Source organism: Pollicipes pollicipes, unplaced genomic scaffold, assembly GCF_011947565.3.
Source record: "Pollicipes pollicipes isolate AB1234 unplaced genomic scaffold, Ppol_2.1 Scaffold_3087;HRSCAF=3621_pilon_pilon_pilon, whole genome shotgun sequence".
In the NCBI taxonomy this organism is placed as follows: Eukaryota; Metazoa; Arthropoda; class Thecostraca; order Pollicipedomorpha; family Pollicipedidae; genus Pollicipes; species Pollicipes pollicipes.
The window spans coordinates 37,804,728-37,819,634 of NW_023596225.1; the positions used below are offsets into that span (position 1 = coordinate 37,804,728).

The window sequence follows — 14,907 nt, forward strand, 5'->3', positions numbered from 1 at the left end:
GTCGACTGCAATGGTCACTTTGCGCCCAGATCTGTCGTCAGTACGATTGTCAGCTGGAAGGCGTGACGTCATGTGTACTGACGGTGCATTCGCTCCCGACAGATCCAGCACGATGATCAGCTGGAGGGCGTGACGTCATGCATGCTGACGGAGCGTTCGATAGGTGGGCTGACGGGAAAGCTTTTTTCTTTACTTTTCCTTTTTAATTTACCTTTTAGTTCAGACCACACACCACACACACACACACACACACACACACACACACACACACCACACACACCCACGGGCCATGTTCGCCCTGTCGTTAGCACGTTTGTCGGCGCCAATCATGGTCCAGTATTTACCTACGTGACATGACCAGAAAGTCATGCCGCCTGTTACATCACGCCCGACGACGCCGGGTTTTTGTCAGCCCGTCAACATGGAGAGAAAGCGCTATCAGATTTTGTGTTAAAAATCACAGCGGGGAGAGTTTGACTTCGGACTTGCGTTGGCGAGTATGCTATGTAAGGTGGCGCCCTTGTGTCTTAATTTGGGGGTCATGCAACTAAGAAAGAGGGAGGGAATTAAAATGCCAAGAGTACCCATGAAAAGAGTGACAGTCATTGGTGGGTGTATAGTTGCGTTACAGTAAATTAGTAGTGTTACAAAAAACATTCAAAATGAGAGGGCCAAATTGAAATAACTGGAAATGGGGGAGAAACACTCAACATGCGGATGGAATAATGATGGTAACATCGGAACAGGGGCCACACTTCCAAACACCACTTTGTACGTAGTGTGTCGGCGGTAAGCCAGAGTTAGTGTGTGGTATGAAGTAAGGGTAAGGAAAGAAGGGAAAGGATAGTTCAGAAACTTTCCAGTAAGCCCACACATCGAACGCACCGTCGGCATGCATGACGTCATGCAGTCCACCTGACAATCGTGCTGAGAACAAATCGAACAGAGCCCAAAAATCCTGGCATAAGCTAGCCAAGTGTGACGTCATGAGTCATATGTCTCGGTGATCACAGGATTTGACGTAGGTGAATACTGGACCGTGATTGGTGCTGACAAACGCGCTGACGACAGATCGAACACGACCTTGGTAAGATTTGTACTAAATGTTCTCGAGGATGTGTGTCGTGCCTCACGCCGAGTGCTTATCTGGATATACTAAGGGACGTCCCTGAAAAGCTTGCTTCGTGGGTATTTTATTACTACCTCTGTTCTTGAAGTACCTTGAAAATTATGTGCAACTGCGTACTTATCATAGATGCACGAAACACGTAATACATGCGATCGCTCATGTCTGTTACCACGCGTGCGGCCGTACCGGCGTTAAAAATGAACCTGGGGTGACGTCCTGAGGGTATCTTCGCTCAGAAGTACATGGTGGGACAGAATCACTATCAGATGGATTAAAATGCCTTGAATCTAGCCTTGAATGGTACGTTTTACAGTAGTTTTAGTGGTTGTTATGAAAAGTGGCTGTCTGCCTGGAAAATTTGGATTTTTAAAAAAAAGAATGGTGCATTGACCTGACACAGATTCCTGAATCAGTGGTGAATCCAGTGCTGAAGTTCCATAGCAATCAGTGCCAGTTCTGAGATCTGAGTTGTTTGATTTGGATGTGAAATTGACTTTCACAAGCAAATAATCCATATTTAAACTAAACTTAATGAGAAGTTGTTATATCCCATATTTAGAATCCATGTGATGACTACAAAAAACATAACTAAGACACTAGCTGCCATCTACCTTCCTCTGCATCTCAAAAGATGAGCTCTTGAGGATGACCACAACTTGTAAGATGGATTGCTGTGAAGATTATTGTTGCTGAGAACTGAGGCATTTTACCAGTATCTCCTGATGTGTTGAACTTTTTGGCACAGCATGATAACTTTGAACTCATAATGCTGAAAACCAGGAGCTGAAGGTCATTTTTCATGATAAGGTAAAGTTATGATCATGGCCACAGAATTATGTGGACAAAGTCTAAAGAAATGTACCTCGGAAGAAGGATGGGTAAGGATTATGGGCTTTAGCCCCTGCCCCCCAAATGAAAAATCAAAGTTCCACCCCTGCTCTGAAAAGCATTGTCAGCTGCAAGGTAGAAATCACAGGTGATACCATGATGAAATGTGATATGAAGCCTCATGCATTGTGGTCATAGCTTCTGTGGTCATAGCTTCTTGTTCACACCAGCAGTTTAGTTGGGGGGCAGCTATAAGAAGCTACATGAATGAAAATAACCTTTTTCTCTCATTTGGCACTTAATTATTTTCCAAACTCTGGGGATTTTAAAGCTCATGTTGGATTTTTAATTTCCAACCTATAAAACATTTTTTTATTCCATTACTTCTGTTAATTGTCTGAGTTGTCAGTCATTATGCATCATCTGGGTGGTCCAGCGGGCAGAGGTATAGTGCACCATCCAACATATTAAACTCCTCTCATTCTCTTTTAGATATGACTGCAGAAACAGACTCGTGGATGGTCCCTTTGTGCACTATGGTGCTTGGCATGTGTGAAATGAATAGAGCCACTTGGGCCTAAAATAATGCTGTTGAGGTGGTGTAAGTCAGGTTTATACTTTATATAGTTGAACTTGTTCTATAGCCTGTAGATGAATAAAATAGTAATCCAGACTCTTAGCTGTTTCAGCAGCATTTTCATCCAATAATCAGCAGGCTGCTATCTCCATTCAGAGCAGAATATTGACTGATATCGATTGTCCCATAGATATTGGCTGCTATGGTGTCCTGTTGTTTAGCCCTCAACTCTTCTTATGCCAAACCTAGGTTAATCAGTTATATTTTTGCCCCTTACTTCAGATACCTCCAGAATGTTTAGGAGCATGGCGTGTTCAAGATGGGGCATTTGGTCCTTACTCCTTTACTAAATTTATACATGCATTGATGTGCATGCAAATAAATGTCCACAGCCATAAGATAGAGCAAGTCATGTAAAATTAAAAAGATTAAAACCCAGGAAGGTCAGTTATACCAGTCAAGAAGTTTTTCCTTCATGGTATGTGTCAAAATGTTTTGTTTAGCACAACACATTGTTTTGAACTAAATGTGTTAGCTCTGCCTATTTCAAAATCCTGCAGATGCACCCATTTTGGATTATCATAAGGAGGTCTATCACCTGGAGCTGTGCTTTCAGATGTGAGGGCCTAATGGTGATCTATTCCCAACAAACCATAACTGGAATATGTATGTTGCCAGGACAGGTCAGGTAATACGAGGTGCAACTTTCCAATACAACTTAATGAAGCGGCTTACCTGAAGTTTAAAACCAGACATCTATAACATTCTAACCCAACTCTATATTTGCTCCTGCCTGTCATGGACTGCATACAAAGCAAGTGCATGTCTGAGCCCTCAGGCCACTGAGCACAAGTCTTTCCATGCCAGCGTGATCCCCTTGGTGTCGTGACAGTGTCTCAGATCTCAGACTTACCCCCCTTTGGTGAGTCTGGAATCATAGAACCATCTGTTGAGATGCAAATGTACATAGCTGCCACACACAATAGTCAGTTGCTATGTCATATGTTTGGCCCTGCTGGTATACTTATGTGCCATATGTTCAGCTTTCAGGTCAGCAGGAAGCAATGGAGAAAATAAATTTGGATGCCCCAAGATGGGACCAGAGCACATATCTTGGTCGTGCTAAACACTTCTTAATTATCACCAATCCTCTCAATGTGTTTGCAAGTTCTGCTGAGCTTGATGCTGCCAAAGACATTGTGACTAAATATAGGTGAGTTGCCAGGTAACTTTGGTTACTTGTAACTTTGTTCAAATTTATGAAGATCATATGGGCACTTTGATGGTGGCTACCTCCACATAAGATCCCACAGATAATATTTTATGTCACAACATTGGATTCTTCTTTTTATTGTCTTCAAGCATTTATTTGTCTTAGCTTGTTGCCTCATCACTTACCATCAGTCAGCTGTTTGATATTGCATGGCAATTTGGACCATTCTGTTGAGGAATGTTAAGTACATTCAAAGCCCCAACCTTCCCTGTACAAGAATTGCAGGCACAGACACAACAACTCTGGTTGGCTGCTCATATATGCAAATGCAGAGGCGAGTAGTGTCACGTTCATCCAGCTCCTGTTTAGATAGGTGACCTATGTTGTGCTGATCACTTCCCAAACATTAATGGCTGAAGTCCATCTGTTAAGTTTTTGTCACAAGACTAAGAGGCATCAAGTTGTTGTTGATGAGTCATTGACAGAGTGGCCTGTTGATGTATGTTGCCCCAGTGAGTGTCCAGTGACCATTTGCTTGCTCTGCTGGGGTGGTTTGTGTGCTGCGTTGCGATGCGCAGTGTGGGCTGTAACACCGGGCGTCTGCTCTCTTGACCAGGGCTGGTGAGCAGCTGAAGCTATCCACCGACGACCTATGGCGGGCCAAGACGCTGTACGACTCGGCCTTCCACCCGGACACGGGCGAGAAGATGCTGCTGGTGGGCCGCATGTCGGCGCAGGTGCCCTGCAACATGTCCATCACCGGCTGCATGATGACGTTCTACAGGCGAGTGCCACACCCAGATGAGTAACTGCATAGCAGTCGGTGCATCGGGTGAAGCTGCCCGATGTCCATAGGCTTTTGCCTTGCACTGTCTATTATGGGCTAGGCTTTTGCCTGCTCAGTAATAAGCTTTGTCCTACTTGGCTTGTGACCCGTGTTGGTTTGTTTTGGTTGATATCGGTTTCTTGGGGACAAAATGTCAAGTTTGTTTTATTTTAGTGTCTTCATGTCACTGAATATTTAGGAAAACCAGCCCCTGTATTTTGAGGTGAATGCAACTCATAGGGCTGTGATGATTCTATGTATTGATATTGATCTATATAATGTATATATATATATATATATATATATATATATATATATATATATATATATATATATATATGTATATAATATATATATATATATATATATATATATATATATATTGTGTGCATAATTCAAGCAAGTGATGGTACAGATACATCAGCTGCCCCACAGTTTGAGGTGCTGGTCCCAATGTCCAATATATGATAAATGATGCGAGCTGGATGTGTCATTCAGTGTTGTTTCAGTGAGATGTTTTGTTCTCTGACTGCTTTAAGTGTCCCAAACATTTGCTCGTCTTCACAGGACCACCCCGGCCGTGGTATTCTGGCAGTGGGTGAACCAGTCTTTCAACGCTCTGGTTAACTACACAAACCGCAGCGGCGATTCGCCCATCTCCGCCAAGTCAGTTACGGTTATTCTGCGTTGGCTTTTGACGCATGTTTCTGTTGTGATGGCTTGAAAACGACTGTTTGCCATTGAAAGGGATCTGCATTTAGTTTGCTGTTGCAGAGTGAATATCAATGTAACTAGTCCAAGCTGCCCATCACTAACCAGACTGAGTCGTCATCGAAAACGGGAGCTGCGGTGCGGCAAGATGTGTGCTGTTGCCTTCGCGTCGGTCACCGTTTGCTATGGGCACCGCGCCAGAGGCCCCTTGAAGGCATTGATTAATCGTTTATCCCCGCCAGACTATAACTTAACGTGAAGTGGTGTCAGGCATAACAGTAAGCCATCGGCCTATTTGGTACATCACCTCTCACTAACGTGTAAAACGTTTCACGTGCGTTTGTGAGCTGACATCGGCGTTTTGTGCCGCTCGCAGGCAGCTGGGCACGTCATACGTGTTGGCGACCGGTGGAGCCCTAACCACCGCGCTGGGACTCAACAGCCTGGTGAAGGTGCGTGTTAGAGACAGGCGAGACCGCTGGTGTTGCGTTACTCATGTTCCCTTGCAGCGTTATTTAGCGCTGGGTCCGATGCGAGCATTGCGGCGTGGCGTTGGGTGCCACCAATTAACACATGGTTCGTCACCTGTGTTAAGGAGTTCTCTCATAAATGTTGTAAGCATTAACCAGTTAGTGTAGGTGCGATGTAAATGTACACATCGGTGTGAACGGTATACACCTGGTACCTGCTTAAGTGAGCATACTTTGTGCTGCTTGATTGAGTATACTTTGCTACGAAATGTTATATGGCTAATGTAACACTGAAGCTCTAGCAAAACAATTGCTCCAACCCCAGGACATTTTCATGAGCTAGGGGGAGTGTCTTACCTTTTTGTGATTCTCATGTATTGTGGCATCAGATGAATACAAATTGATAAGTAATACCAGTTTTGGCGAAATCTTTCTGAACGGCTCAGGATTTTAATTAGAATTTGCTGACCCTGTAGGAAAAGTCCCATTTGACTACCTTCTCACCACTATGAAAGTCATACATTTCATTTGCCCTCTTTTTTCCAACGTGTGTGTTCTTAGATATTTTCACCACACTAATTCGTCAAGGTGTTTGTTTGATAACTGCTTGTGAAAGCTTGAAACACGGCTTAGACAAAAAGAGGTGTGAATATGAAGTTCGTATGCTGCGAATTCAACGAAACGTCACCCTATGGCTTCGATTTCTCCCCTATCGCGTTTACCATAGTGGCTCTTCGAGACGCGCTTGGCTTTGGGAATGGCAGCATCACACGTTCATGTGACTCACTGGTTCAAACTTCAGCCATTGCGCTTCTCGGTAACGGGGTCCTCGTCCGTTGGGCCAATGGCAATCGTTTCTTTTATCCACACCACTAGAGGTGCGCACGGTCGTTATGACGGTGATGGTCGTGACTGCAGAGAAGAGGAGTGCTAGAAAACGGCTAAATATCATATCTTTATTATGTCTTGATGGTGCTGCAGCGACCGTTAGCCAGCGCTGTTATTAGATGCGACTAATCTTGAGGTTTCACTGGACTGTATTTCTCAAATATGTCCCCAAACGTGGGACACGCCCCTTTGAGAAGAAGTTCCGCAATAATGGAGCAAGTTTGCAGTGATCCAGATTTTTCCAGCGCGTGATGTACAATCTCCAGCCGTGTTACCAGATGTCTGACTTGTTGCCAGACGGCGCCTCCACTGGTGGGAAAGCTGGTACCGTTTGCCGCGGTCGCAGCAGCCAACTGTGTGAACATACCCATGATGAGGTCTAAGTAAGTATCGCTTGCATGGAAAATACAGATGGATGGTGTTGATTACCGGTTAGCTCTTTTTGCTCTTTATTTGATATCTTCATTAGTTTGTGTGCGTGCGTGTAGATGTGTGTGTGTGCGTGTTTAATTGTGTTCTGTTCTGTATATAACTGTTACGTGGGCAATCAGGAAGAGCTGGTGAGCCAAAGCTAGCAAACCAACCTCACTCATTCTTTGATGACTATTAGCATGCATAACCTAATGAGGGACAGTCCCCGACTACTTGGGTCAACCCAGGCAGTGCCACACAGCATCCCAGGTACCTGACTCATTGATTGTCACCAAGCAGTGACCTGGTAAGCGCCCTCGGGTTTTTGACCCTGCAGGTGTCCGCAGGTCGCTGATCCGATGGGCGTGACAGTGTGGTTGGCTCATTGAGCATCCCCAGACAGCCTACCCAGTGGGCGTACTCAGACAACCCACCCAGTGAGCATTCTCAGACAACTCACCCAGTGAGTGTCCCCAGACAGCTACCCAGTGAGCATTCCCAGACAGCTCACCCAGTGAGTGTCCCCAGGCAGCTTATCCAGTGAGCATTCCCAGACAGCTCACCCAGTGAGTGTCCCCAGGCAGCTTATCCAGTGAGCACTCCCAGACAGCTCACCCAGTGAGCATCCCCAGACAGCTTACCCAGTGAGCATTCCCAGACAGCTCACCCAGTGAGCATCCCCAGACAGCTTACCCAGTGAGCATTCCCAGACAGCTCACCCAGTGAGCATCCCCAGGCAGCTTATCCAGTGAGCATTCCCAGACAGCTCACCCAGTGAGCATCCCCAGGCAGCTTACCCAGTGAGCATTCCCAGACAGCTCACCCAGTGAGTGTCCCCAGACAGCTTACCCAGTGAGCATTCCCAGACAGCTCACCCAGTGAGCATCCCCAGACAGCTCACCCAGTGAGCGTCCCCGGGCGGCTTACCCAGTGAGCATCCCCAGACAGCTCACCCAGTGAGCGTCCCCGGGCGGCTTACCCAGTGAGCATCCCCAGACAGCTCACCCAGTGAGCGTCCCCAGGCGGCTGACCCGTTGAGCGTGCCCCTGTCGGCTGCCCCAGCTCCGGCCGGCGGTGCCTGACCCGCCAGCGTTGGCAGGGAGCTGACCGACGGCATCACGCTGGTGGACGCCGACGGCGCCCGGGTGGGCCAGTCGCGGGCGGCGGCGCGCGAGGCCATCACCATGGTGACCGTCAGCCGCATCCTGATGGCGGCGCCGGGCATGGGTGAGTCCGCCGGCGTCCCCGCCCCGACCCCGGTCCACTGACGCCGTCCGTCGCCTGTCCTGCAGAGAGATAGCGGACGGCATTCAGCTGTTTGAACGCCGACGGCAATAGCGTGGGCCGCTCGCCGCGCACCGGCCGCTGGGCCATCGCCATGGTCATCGTGTCGCGTATAGGCATGGCCGTGCCGTCCATGGGTACGCGCCGCCCGGCCGGCCGGACGGCCAGGCCCGCCGCCGGCGATGCGTGGCCTGGCCGCATGCGTAGCGTAGCTGTCTGCGTGTCTGGTAGTTGGGCCCGCCGCGACCCGCACCACGAGTTGCTTGTCTGATACTTATGGTTCGGCGTTGCTGTTGATCCGTGTTGCCTGAAGCATCACCACCCCCTGCCGCCCCGCCACCTCACTTAGGTAGTCGGACCAATGTGCTTGGTGTGAGCGGAAAGCACTATAATATTGTGTTTGCTTGCATGTCAATTCCACGACGTAGTTGTGCACAAGAAGTCTGCATGAATGTTCTGTCTGCAAGTGTGCTAGAAATGCATGCATGTGCTATCATTAATTGTTCATAAAGGTGCCGCTGATTTCCGAAAATTTATAACCCACGCACCCAGAGATTCAGAGTTTACTTATTCGCTCGCCGTGCGCTATAAACGTTCCCTCACGTTCGTAGTTTTGTCTCGTCTCAAAATGTTGACCCGATGAGCGTATGGGACGTTTAGCATTTTAGGGTGCAAAATGTCCTTAAAATGTGTTGAATGTTCAATGTTTAGTGCTCAAAGTATCCGGAGTGATACCGGTTTCCTTAAGATTAAAACGCGCAACACTGAATTTCTGGAAAATCATCTAAGCAAACACCATACTTTCATATGCGTTGCATATATCCTGTCTATATAATTTGGCGGTTTCTAACTGAACTTATTACGTGCCAGCTCCCTGCCTCCTTGTCTCTTTTCTGATACCCGCGTTTTTTCAACCACTACTGAGGGATTTGCAGGAATAGTGGTTTGTGGATAGGTATTTGAAAGAACGCGGGGCGTAGTTCACCTGTTGAGTGTGTCTACGTAGTCTGTTTTGTTTAAACCCAAACGCCTCGTAATATCATCAAGAACGTATTAATTGAAATCGTGACGTAGAAAGTGGTTTGGTCTGTTCACAATCCGCCGGGAACGAAAATGTTCGTGCTTCGGCCAGAGAAGAATCATTACGTATGAAGCATGCCTTGCCTGTAGTGACGCGTCTTAATCAGTCACGGTCCGTGTGCCGCGTGTGTGAAGATGGCTTTGTCACTCAGCGGACATGCACACTGTGTTAGAGTGAAGGCGCCCGGCGCCGTGCCGTGTCGGTGTTGTGGTGCTCGCCGTCTCCCCATCGGCACGCCCGGGGAGCCCGGCCGACCGCTCCGCTTGCTGGGGCGGTCCGGTGCGGCAGGCCCCTGTCGAGATGGTCTGGCCGGAACTTGTAGATAAACGGTAACCGGTGTTGAGATCTGGCTTGCGGCGGCTGTCGGTAATCGTTGGATTGTTCAACTCTGGATGAAGTTCTATGTTTGGTTACCGCTTGCATTGAAGGAATTTACGTTGAATTCAAAATGTCATGTTTTTTAATATCGTCCTTGTTTATACCAAGGTCTCAATATATCGTGTCATTTGCGATATCCGCATCTATTTAGGTTGGCGCGGCGCGGGGCAAGGTGTTCGGCTTCTCTATCATGCTTGTCAGACAAACACTGGCCTCCTTACAGTTGGTAGCCCGATCATCATGAATCACCTGGAGAAGCGCGGCTTCATCAAGCGATATCCGTACTTGAACGCGCCTCTGCAGGTAAGGACACCGCCCATATTCCCCTCCACTCACTGCGGCACGATAGGAAACGGGCGGTGAAATTGCGAATGTAGGAGTGCGTCACCACGAGACAGCACGTGCCAACTGTGGGGCTGGTTTCATTATCGTGTTATTTGATATCTGTAGGGGCGCACGGGAATGTCAATGGCAGTTGACGGAGCGGCGAATGATTGCGCCTCGAAGGTGCAGCGGCCATTATTAGGTGGCTCTCGTGCGTATCGATCCGAGGGGCTGCACGCTGACCGCGCGCACACCCGGAACGACGCGGCGGCGTACGGCGTACGCCCCGGACCGGACCCCCGGGCGTGCGGCCCGCGGCCCGTTGCGAAAGCCTCTGGCGGTATTCATCCGACAAGGGCATGCCATGCGTGATGGTCTGCCCTCCCTTCCCCTGTTTAGGTTCACGCCTGGTGTTTTATATTGCGAATACTGGGTGGTGTGATCGATGGCAAGTTTTTGCCGGTGCACGGGCAAACGGGGTTGTAGTTTGCAAGCTAATGTGCACTTCCGATATTTTGTCACCAGCCTTTTTGCATTTGGTGTTCGACGTGTCACGTGTATGTCTCTAAGATGTAAGTAGGGACGTGCGGAAGCGCGTGCTGAATCAATAGTGCTACGGATAACAGCGTTCACCCCACTCACCCTTTGATGTGGTTGGTGAATTCTGCTGAGATCAGACACCAAGCTACCCGATAGTCATCCTGTCGTGATCCGCCTTTGCATGTAACGCTCCCCTGATCCCTGCAGGAGTTTCGATGATTTCCGTGTTAATCAAGCATCATTCCCCGTATGTGCGCCGACATCATACTGGTGCGAACTTGGGTCATATTTGGTCATTTATAAACTGGTGTGTGCCTGCTGGAGTAATTTAACAGAAGCGTGCTTGTTGGACTTGTTAGCTGTGCCATATAGGAATGTGGTTCGGAATCTGGCTTGGAATGCTTCTGATTTTCCAAACCACTGTGGACTTGAAAGACGGGGTCAAACCAGAAGCCTGGCTGGGTATAAAAAGGACAAGTTTCCGTGTGGTCTAAGCTTTGGCGGTATCAGGTATCTTTTTTAAAGTCCACCCGGAGTGAGGCGTTCTATTAGATTCAAATTATATTTTGTATTATATTTTATACCATCGGATGCGAATTAAGACGAGTATTTTATGAGGACCAGGCCGTAGTCTGGCCTGGTCTGAGTCGTGCCTGGTTATCAGACTGGAACGGGCCCTTGTCAGACTGGGACGGGCCCCTGTCAGGCTGGAACGGGCCCTTGTCAGACTGGAACGGAACGGGCTCTTGTCAGACTGGAGCGGAACAGGCTCTTGTCAGACTGGAACGGGCCCTTGTCAGACTGGAACGGGCCCTTGTCAGACTGGAACGGAACGGGCTCTTGTCAGACTGGAACGGGCCCTTGTCAGACTGGAACGGGCCCTTGTCAGACTGGAACGGGCCCTTGTCAGGCTGGAACGGGCCCTTGTCAGACTGGAACGGGCCCTTGTCAGGCTGGAACGGGCCCTTGTCAGACTGGAACGGGCCCTTGTCAGACTGAAACGGGCTCTTGTCAGACTGACCTCGATGGCGAAATATGGAGTTGATGAATCGGAGAATTCAGGTGAACCAACATTTGAATAGGGCGTTAGCGTCATGTCTTAATGCAAAAAATATATTCTCGAAATCATCACCAATGAGCACGAGCAACGCGTGAGTGTTGAAATACACAGTGCTTTTGTAAGGTATGTGTGTATCAAAGTCTTGAGGTATTGTTATCCACCCGATAACTGCTGTTATTTGGTTATCCTGTATCCGGCAGGATATCAGAATTTACTGTCCGGTGTATAACCAATGCTTTTGATCATATGCATTTAGGTACCTGATTGTCATCTTTGTTTTTGTTTTTAGGCTTGTAAATGTCCGGGCCAGGGCTTGCTTCAAGGAGTTGGTTGCTGTGTTAATCGCGGTTGAGTCGTGGCTTTACGTGGAGGCGCGGCTTACTGGTGGACTCGACAGCAATGCTCAGTGGCGGAGTAAGGTTGTGCACAAATTGAATATGGGTTTACAAGGTGCATGAAAATGCGCATCGGCGTTTATAACTCGGACCGGCGAACTGTCATCCAGATGGATGTGTGCAGCCCTTCTTCAGCAAAGGAATCGAAAGGGGCGCGGTACTTTCCATAGGTAGTTGATAATCGATGCTCCGGTTGTCATGGATACCTGTCGTCGTCGTCGTTCCCCCGTGCACCGCGTTTGAGCGGCCCCATCACCTGCTGTCCGCCAGGTGCTGCTGTGCGGCTTCTTCCTGACGTTCGCCACGCCGCTGTGCTGCGCGCTGTTCCCGCAGCGTTCGTCGGTGGCCGTGTCCCGGCTTGAGCCCGAGGTCCAGGTGGGTGCCTGCCGAGCGCTCCAGCGCTGCCAGCACCGCCGATAGGCCGGCCCGGTCAGCGGCGGCACGTGCTGCTCTGTGGCGCCGCCGCGGCTGAGCGCTGAATGCTCTGAGGAGGCGACTGGGTCGTGTGATGCCGAGACCGCGTCTTGGAAATGGGTGCCCGTAGTTGGCGGGCTCGTTTGATGGAGCTCACGACCCCGTACCACGGAAGCCTGCCATCGGATGACCGCCACTGTTTGAAGTTATCTTGTTGTGTCGATTCGATTGTAAGCAGAAAATTGTGCCGAAATTGTACCGTTTTTTCAGTGTTGCAGCGCAGTGTTTTTTGCTCGTGACGTCCATTTTCTAGTGGACTTGCTTGTCATGGCTTGACTTGTTCTTGTCACGTCCACACCTGTCTTTTGAGTTTTGGTAACTGCCGAACGGCCCGCGTGCGTTGCAGGAGGCGATCAATAAGCTGCCGAACCCGCCTACAGTCGTGTACTACAACAAAGGCTTGTAGACGGCCGAGCCGCTGCTGCCGGGGCCGTCAGCGGGCCAGGAGCGGAGCCGCTGACCGCTGGCCGCTGGCTGCTGGCCGCTGGCTGCTGGCCGCTGGCTGCTCTGGTCGGTCACCGTTCGCCAGCGCCGCTGGTGCCGGCGACATCAGGCTGGACGGACGGCTGACGAGCTTAGATCGGTTTTGTGGGACGGAATTATGTACGCGTGGGACGTAGTGGTACGTGCGGCCGTAGGTCGCCATCGGGCTGTACATGTTCGCGTTCGTTAGTGCTGGTCAGAAGCATCCAGATTAGACTAGCTTACGTCTTAAACATGCTAGAACTGCTAACAGAGCCACATCAGATGTGTTGTGTTCAATGCAAATTCTGTTGGCTGGTCGCGCTGCTGAGTCTATCGCATTGAACTTGGGAGCTGGCTCAGATTTGAGAAAATTGGATCTCGTGAAATCGCCGTAATGGCGCCCGAGGCCGCCAGTGACGTAATTGCTCGCGCCCTGGCAACTTCGTTGTAATCTGTGAGATGAGGCACCTCGCGAACGGTGCAACTGGCGTATTCACTCTGGCTGTTGCGTCAGAGCGGTGGTCCGGAAGGCGGCGCGATTGGGGCCCACGCAACGTACGTGCTCAGGGGCGGTGCAATATCTTGTTCTCGTCGACCATTCAACTGCCAGTACTCCCGCGCGGCCATCCGCGCGTGCACCCAAACACCACTGGAAGGTTAAGGGGGTGTGAGCCATCGCGAGCTGTGCAGTGGAGAAATCTCTGTAGAGGCGTGGGTGTGTCAGATGGTAACCGCTCGTGGTATCTTGCATTGTTAAGGTACCGAATGTTGGGAGGAAAGACGCCCAGTATGGCATTGCGTTCGAATGGGAGAGGCCTTCCTGAAGGCTCATAACAGCGTTTGTGTTAGTTCTGTGTTTCAACGCAGCCGCTCGTTAGGTCATGTAAAATCGCTAGTCAAAATGAGTTTGTTCCGAGCGAGTTGTGCGCCGACGAAGTCTTCCGAGCTCATCCGTACCTCAGTGAGATGCGGGCGCTCATTAGTGCGATCGGTCGTGGCGTAGTGTTCTGTAGCGCCAGTGCTCCTTTGACTGCAGCATCGGATGTGTGCCGCGCGTCGCTCGGGAGACGTTTCGCGAGTTGTTGCGCTTCTGAGGGGGAGGAGGGGAGGCTTCGGATGGTAGTTGAAGAAGGCTTTGCAGGCCCGTACACACAGATCCATGGCAGCAATAACCACAGAAAGCTGGTCGGTTAGGCGCCCCTTGCAGAGACGTTCACTTAAATTTGTTGTAAGTCGCGTGGTGGCGTCTCTGAAATGTGCATGGGTGCCCCTACCGTTACCAGCGGGGCCGAAATATGTCGCGGTTTCGTACATCAGCTCGTAAATACGGCTGCGTCTCGTCGAACTCGGGCGATAGAGTCCCAAGCAACAGAGCCAGTGTCGCCCGTCATATACTTGTACTCGTGTCCTGACATAACCCCATGAAAAGGTCTGCATTTATGTTGGAGGTTTTGTTAGTATGGTGGCGTTTAGTTGGCATGATCTTATCCTGATAACTACAGTGCGGGTTCCGGCATTTTCGGTTGTTAGTGGGGTGGTACGGACAGCATGTGTGGTGCAATACATACAAACGCACATGATGCCAAAGTGGTCTTGATGTGTTGAGAGGCGGCAGCGGAATGGGGCGCGGAGACTGGTGTTATCGGCGAAGGCTCTTGGGCCACTCACGAGAAAATCCTGCTTTATGTGAAGTAGGCTTACCATACAGTGAATGTGCTGTCCTTAATGGTGGCATTGCGTAGAAATGCGTGTGCGTGACAACCGCAAACACCTGTTTGAAACATGCTGCTTTGGCGGGGGAAGTGTCTCACGTATAGGAAGACACGTTTGAACAACCGGCAACCAACAGATCA

The 14,907-nt window shown here is 49.7% G+C and overlaps 1 protein-coding gene across 1 annotated transcript; it reads left to right on the top strand.

Annotated features, from left to right (window-relative positions):
• Positions 1–3,598: 3,598 nt before the first annotated feature.
• Positions 3,599–13,660, top strand: LOC119090414 (sideroflexin-1-like). The gene is made up of 9 exons (XM_037213212.1): positions 3,599–3,747; positions 4,364–4,531; positions 5,141–5,239; positions 5,661–5,736; positions 6,940–7,025; positions 8,153–8,280; positions 10,020–10,099; positions 12,386–12,490; positions 12,936–13,660. Exons 1-9 carry the CDS (start codon positions 3,599–3,601, stop codon positions 12,993–12,995), a joined length of 951 nt encoding a protein of 316 aa, XP_037069107.1. The 3' UTR covers positions 12,996–13,660.
• The last annotated feature ends 1,247 nt before the right edge of the window (positions 13,661–14,907 follow it).

Excerpts from the sequence above, each read along its gene's own strand:
- LOC119090414 (XM_037213212.1), top strand. The coding sequence starts at position 3,599 with ATGGAGAAAATAAATTTGGATGCCCCAAGATGGGACCAGAGCACATAT. Across the intron at positions 3,748-4,363 it reads GACATTGTGACTAAATATAG|GGCTGGTGAGCAGCTGAAGC; the intron begins GTGAGTTGCCAG and ends TCTCTTGACCAG. Across the intron at positions 5,240-5,660 it reads GATTCGCCCATCTCCGCCAA|GCAGCTGGGCACGTCATACG; the intron begins GTCAGTTACGGT and ends TGCCGCTCGCAG.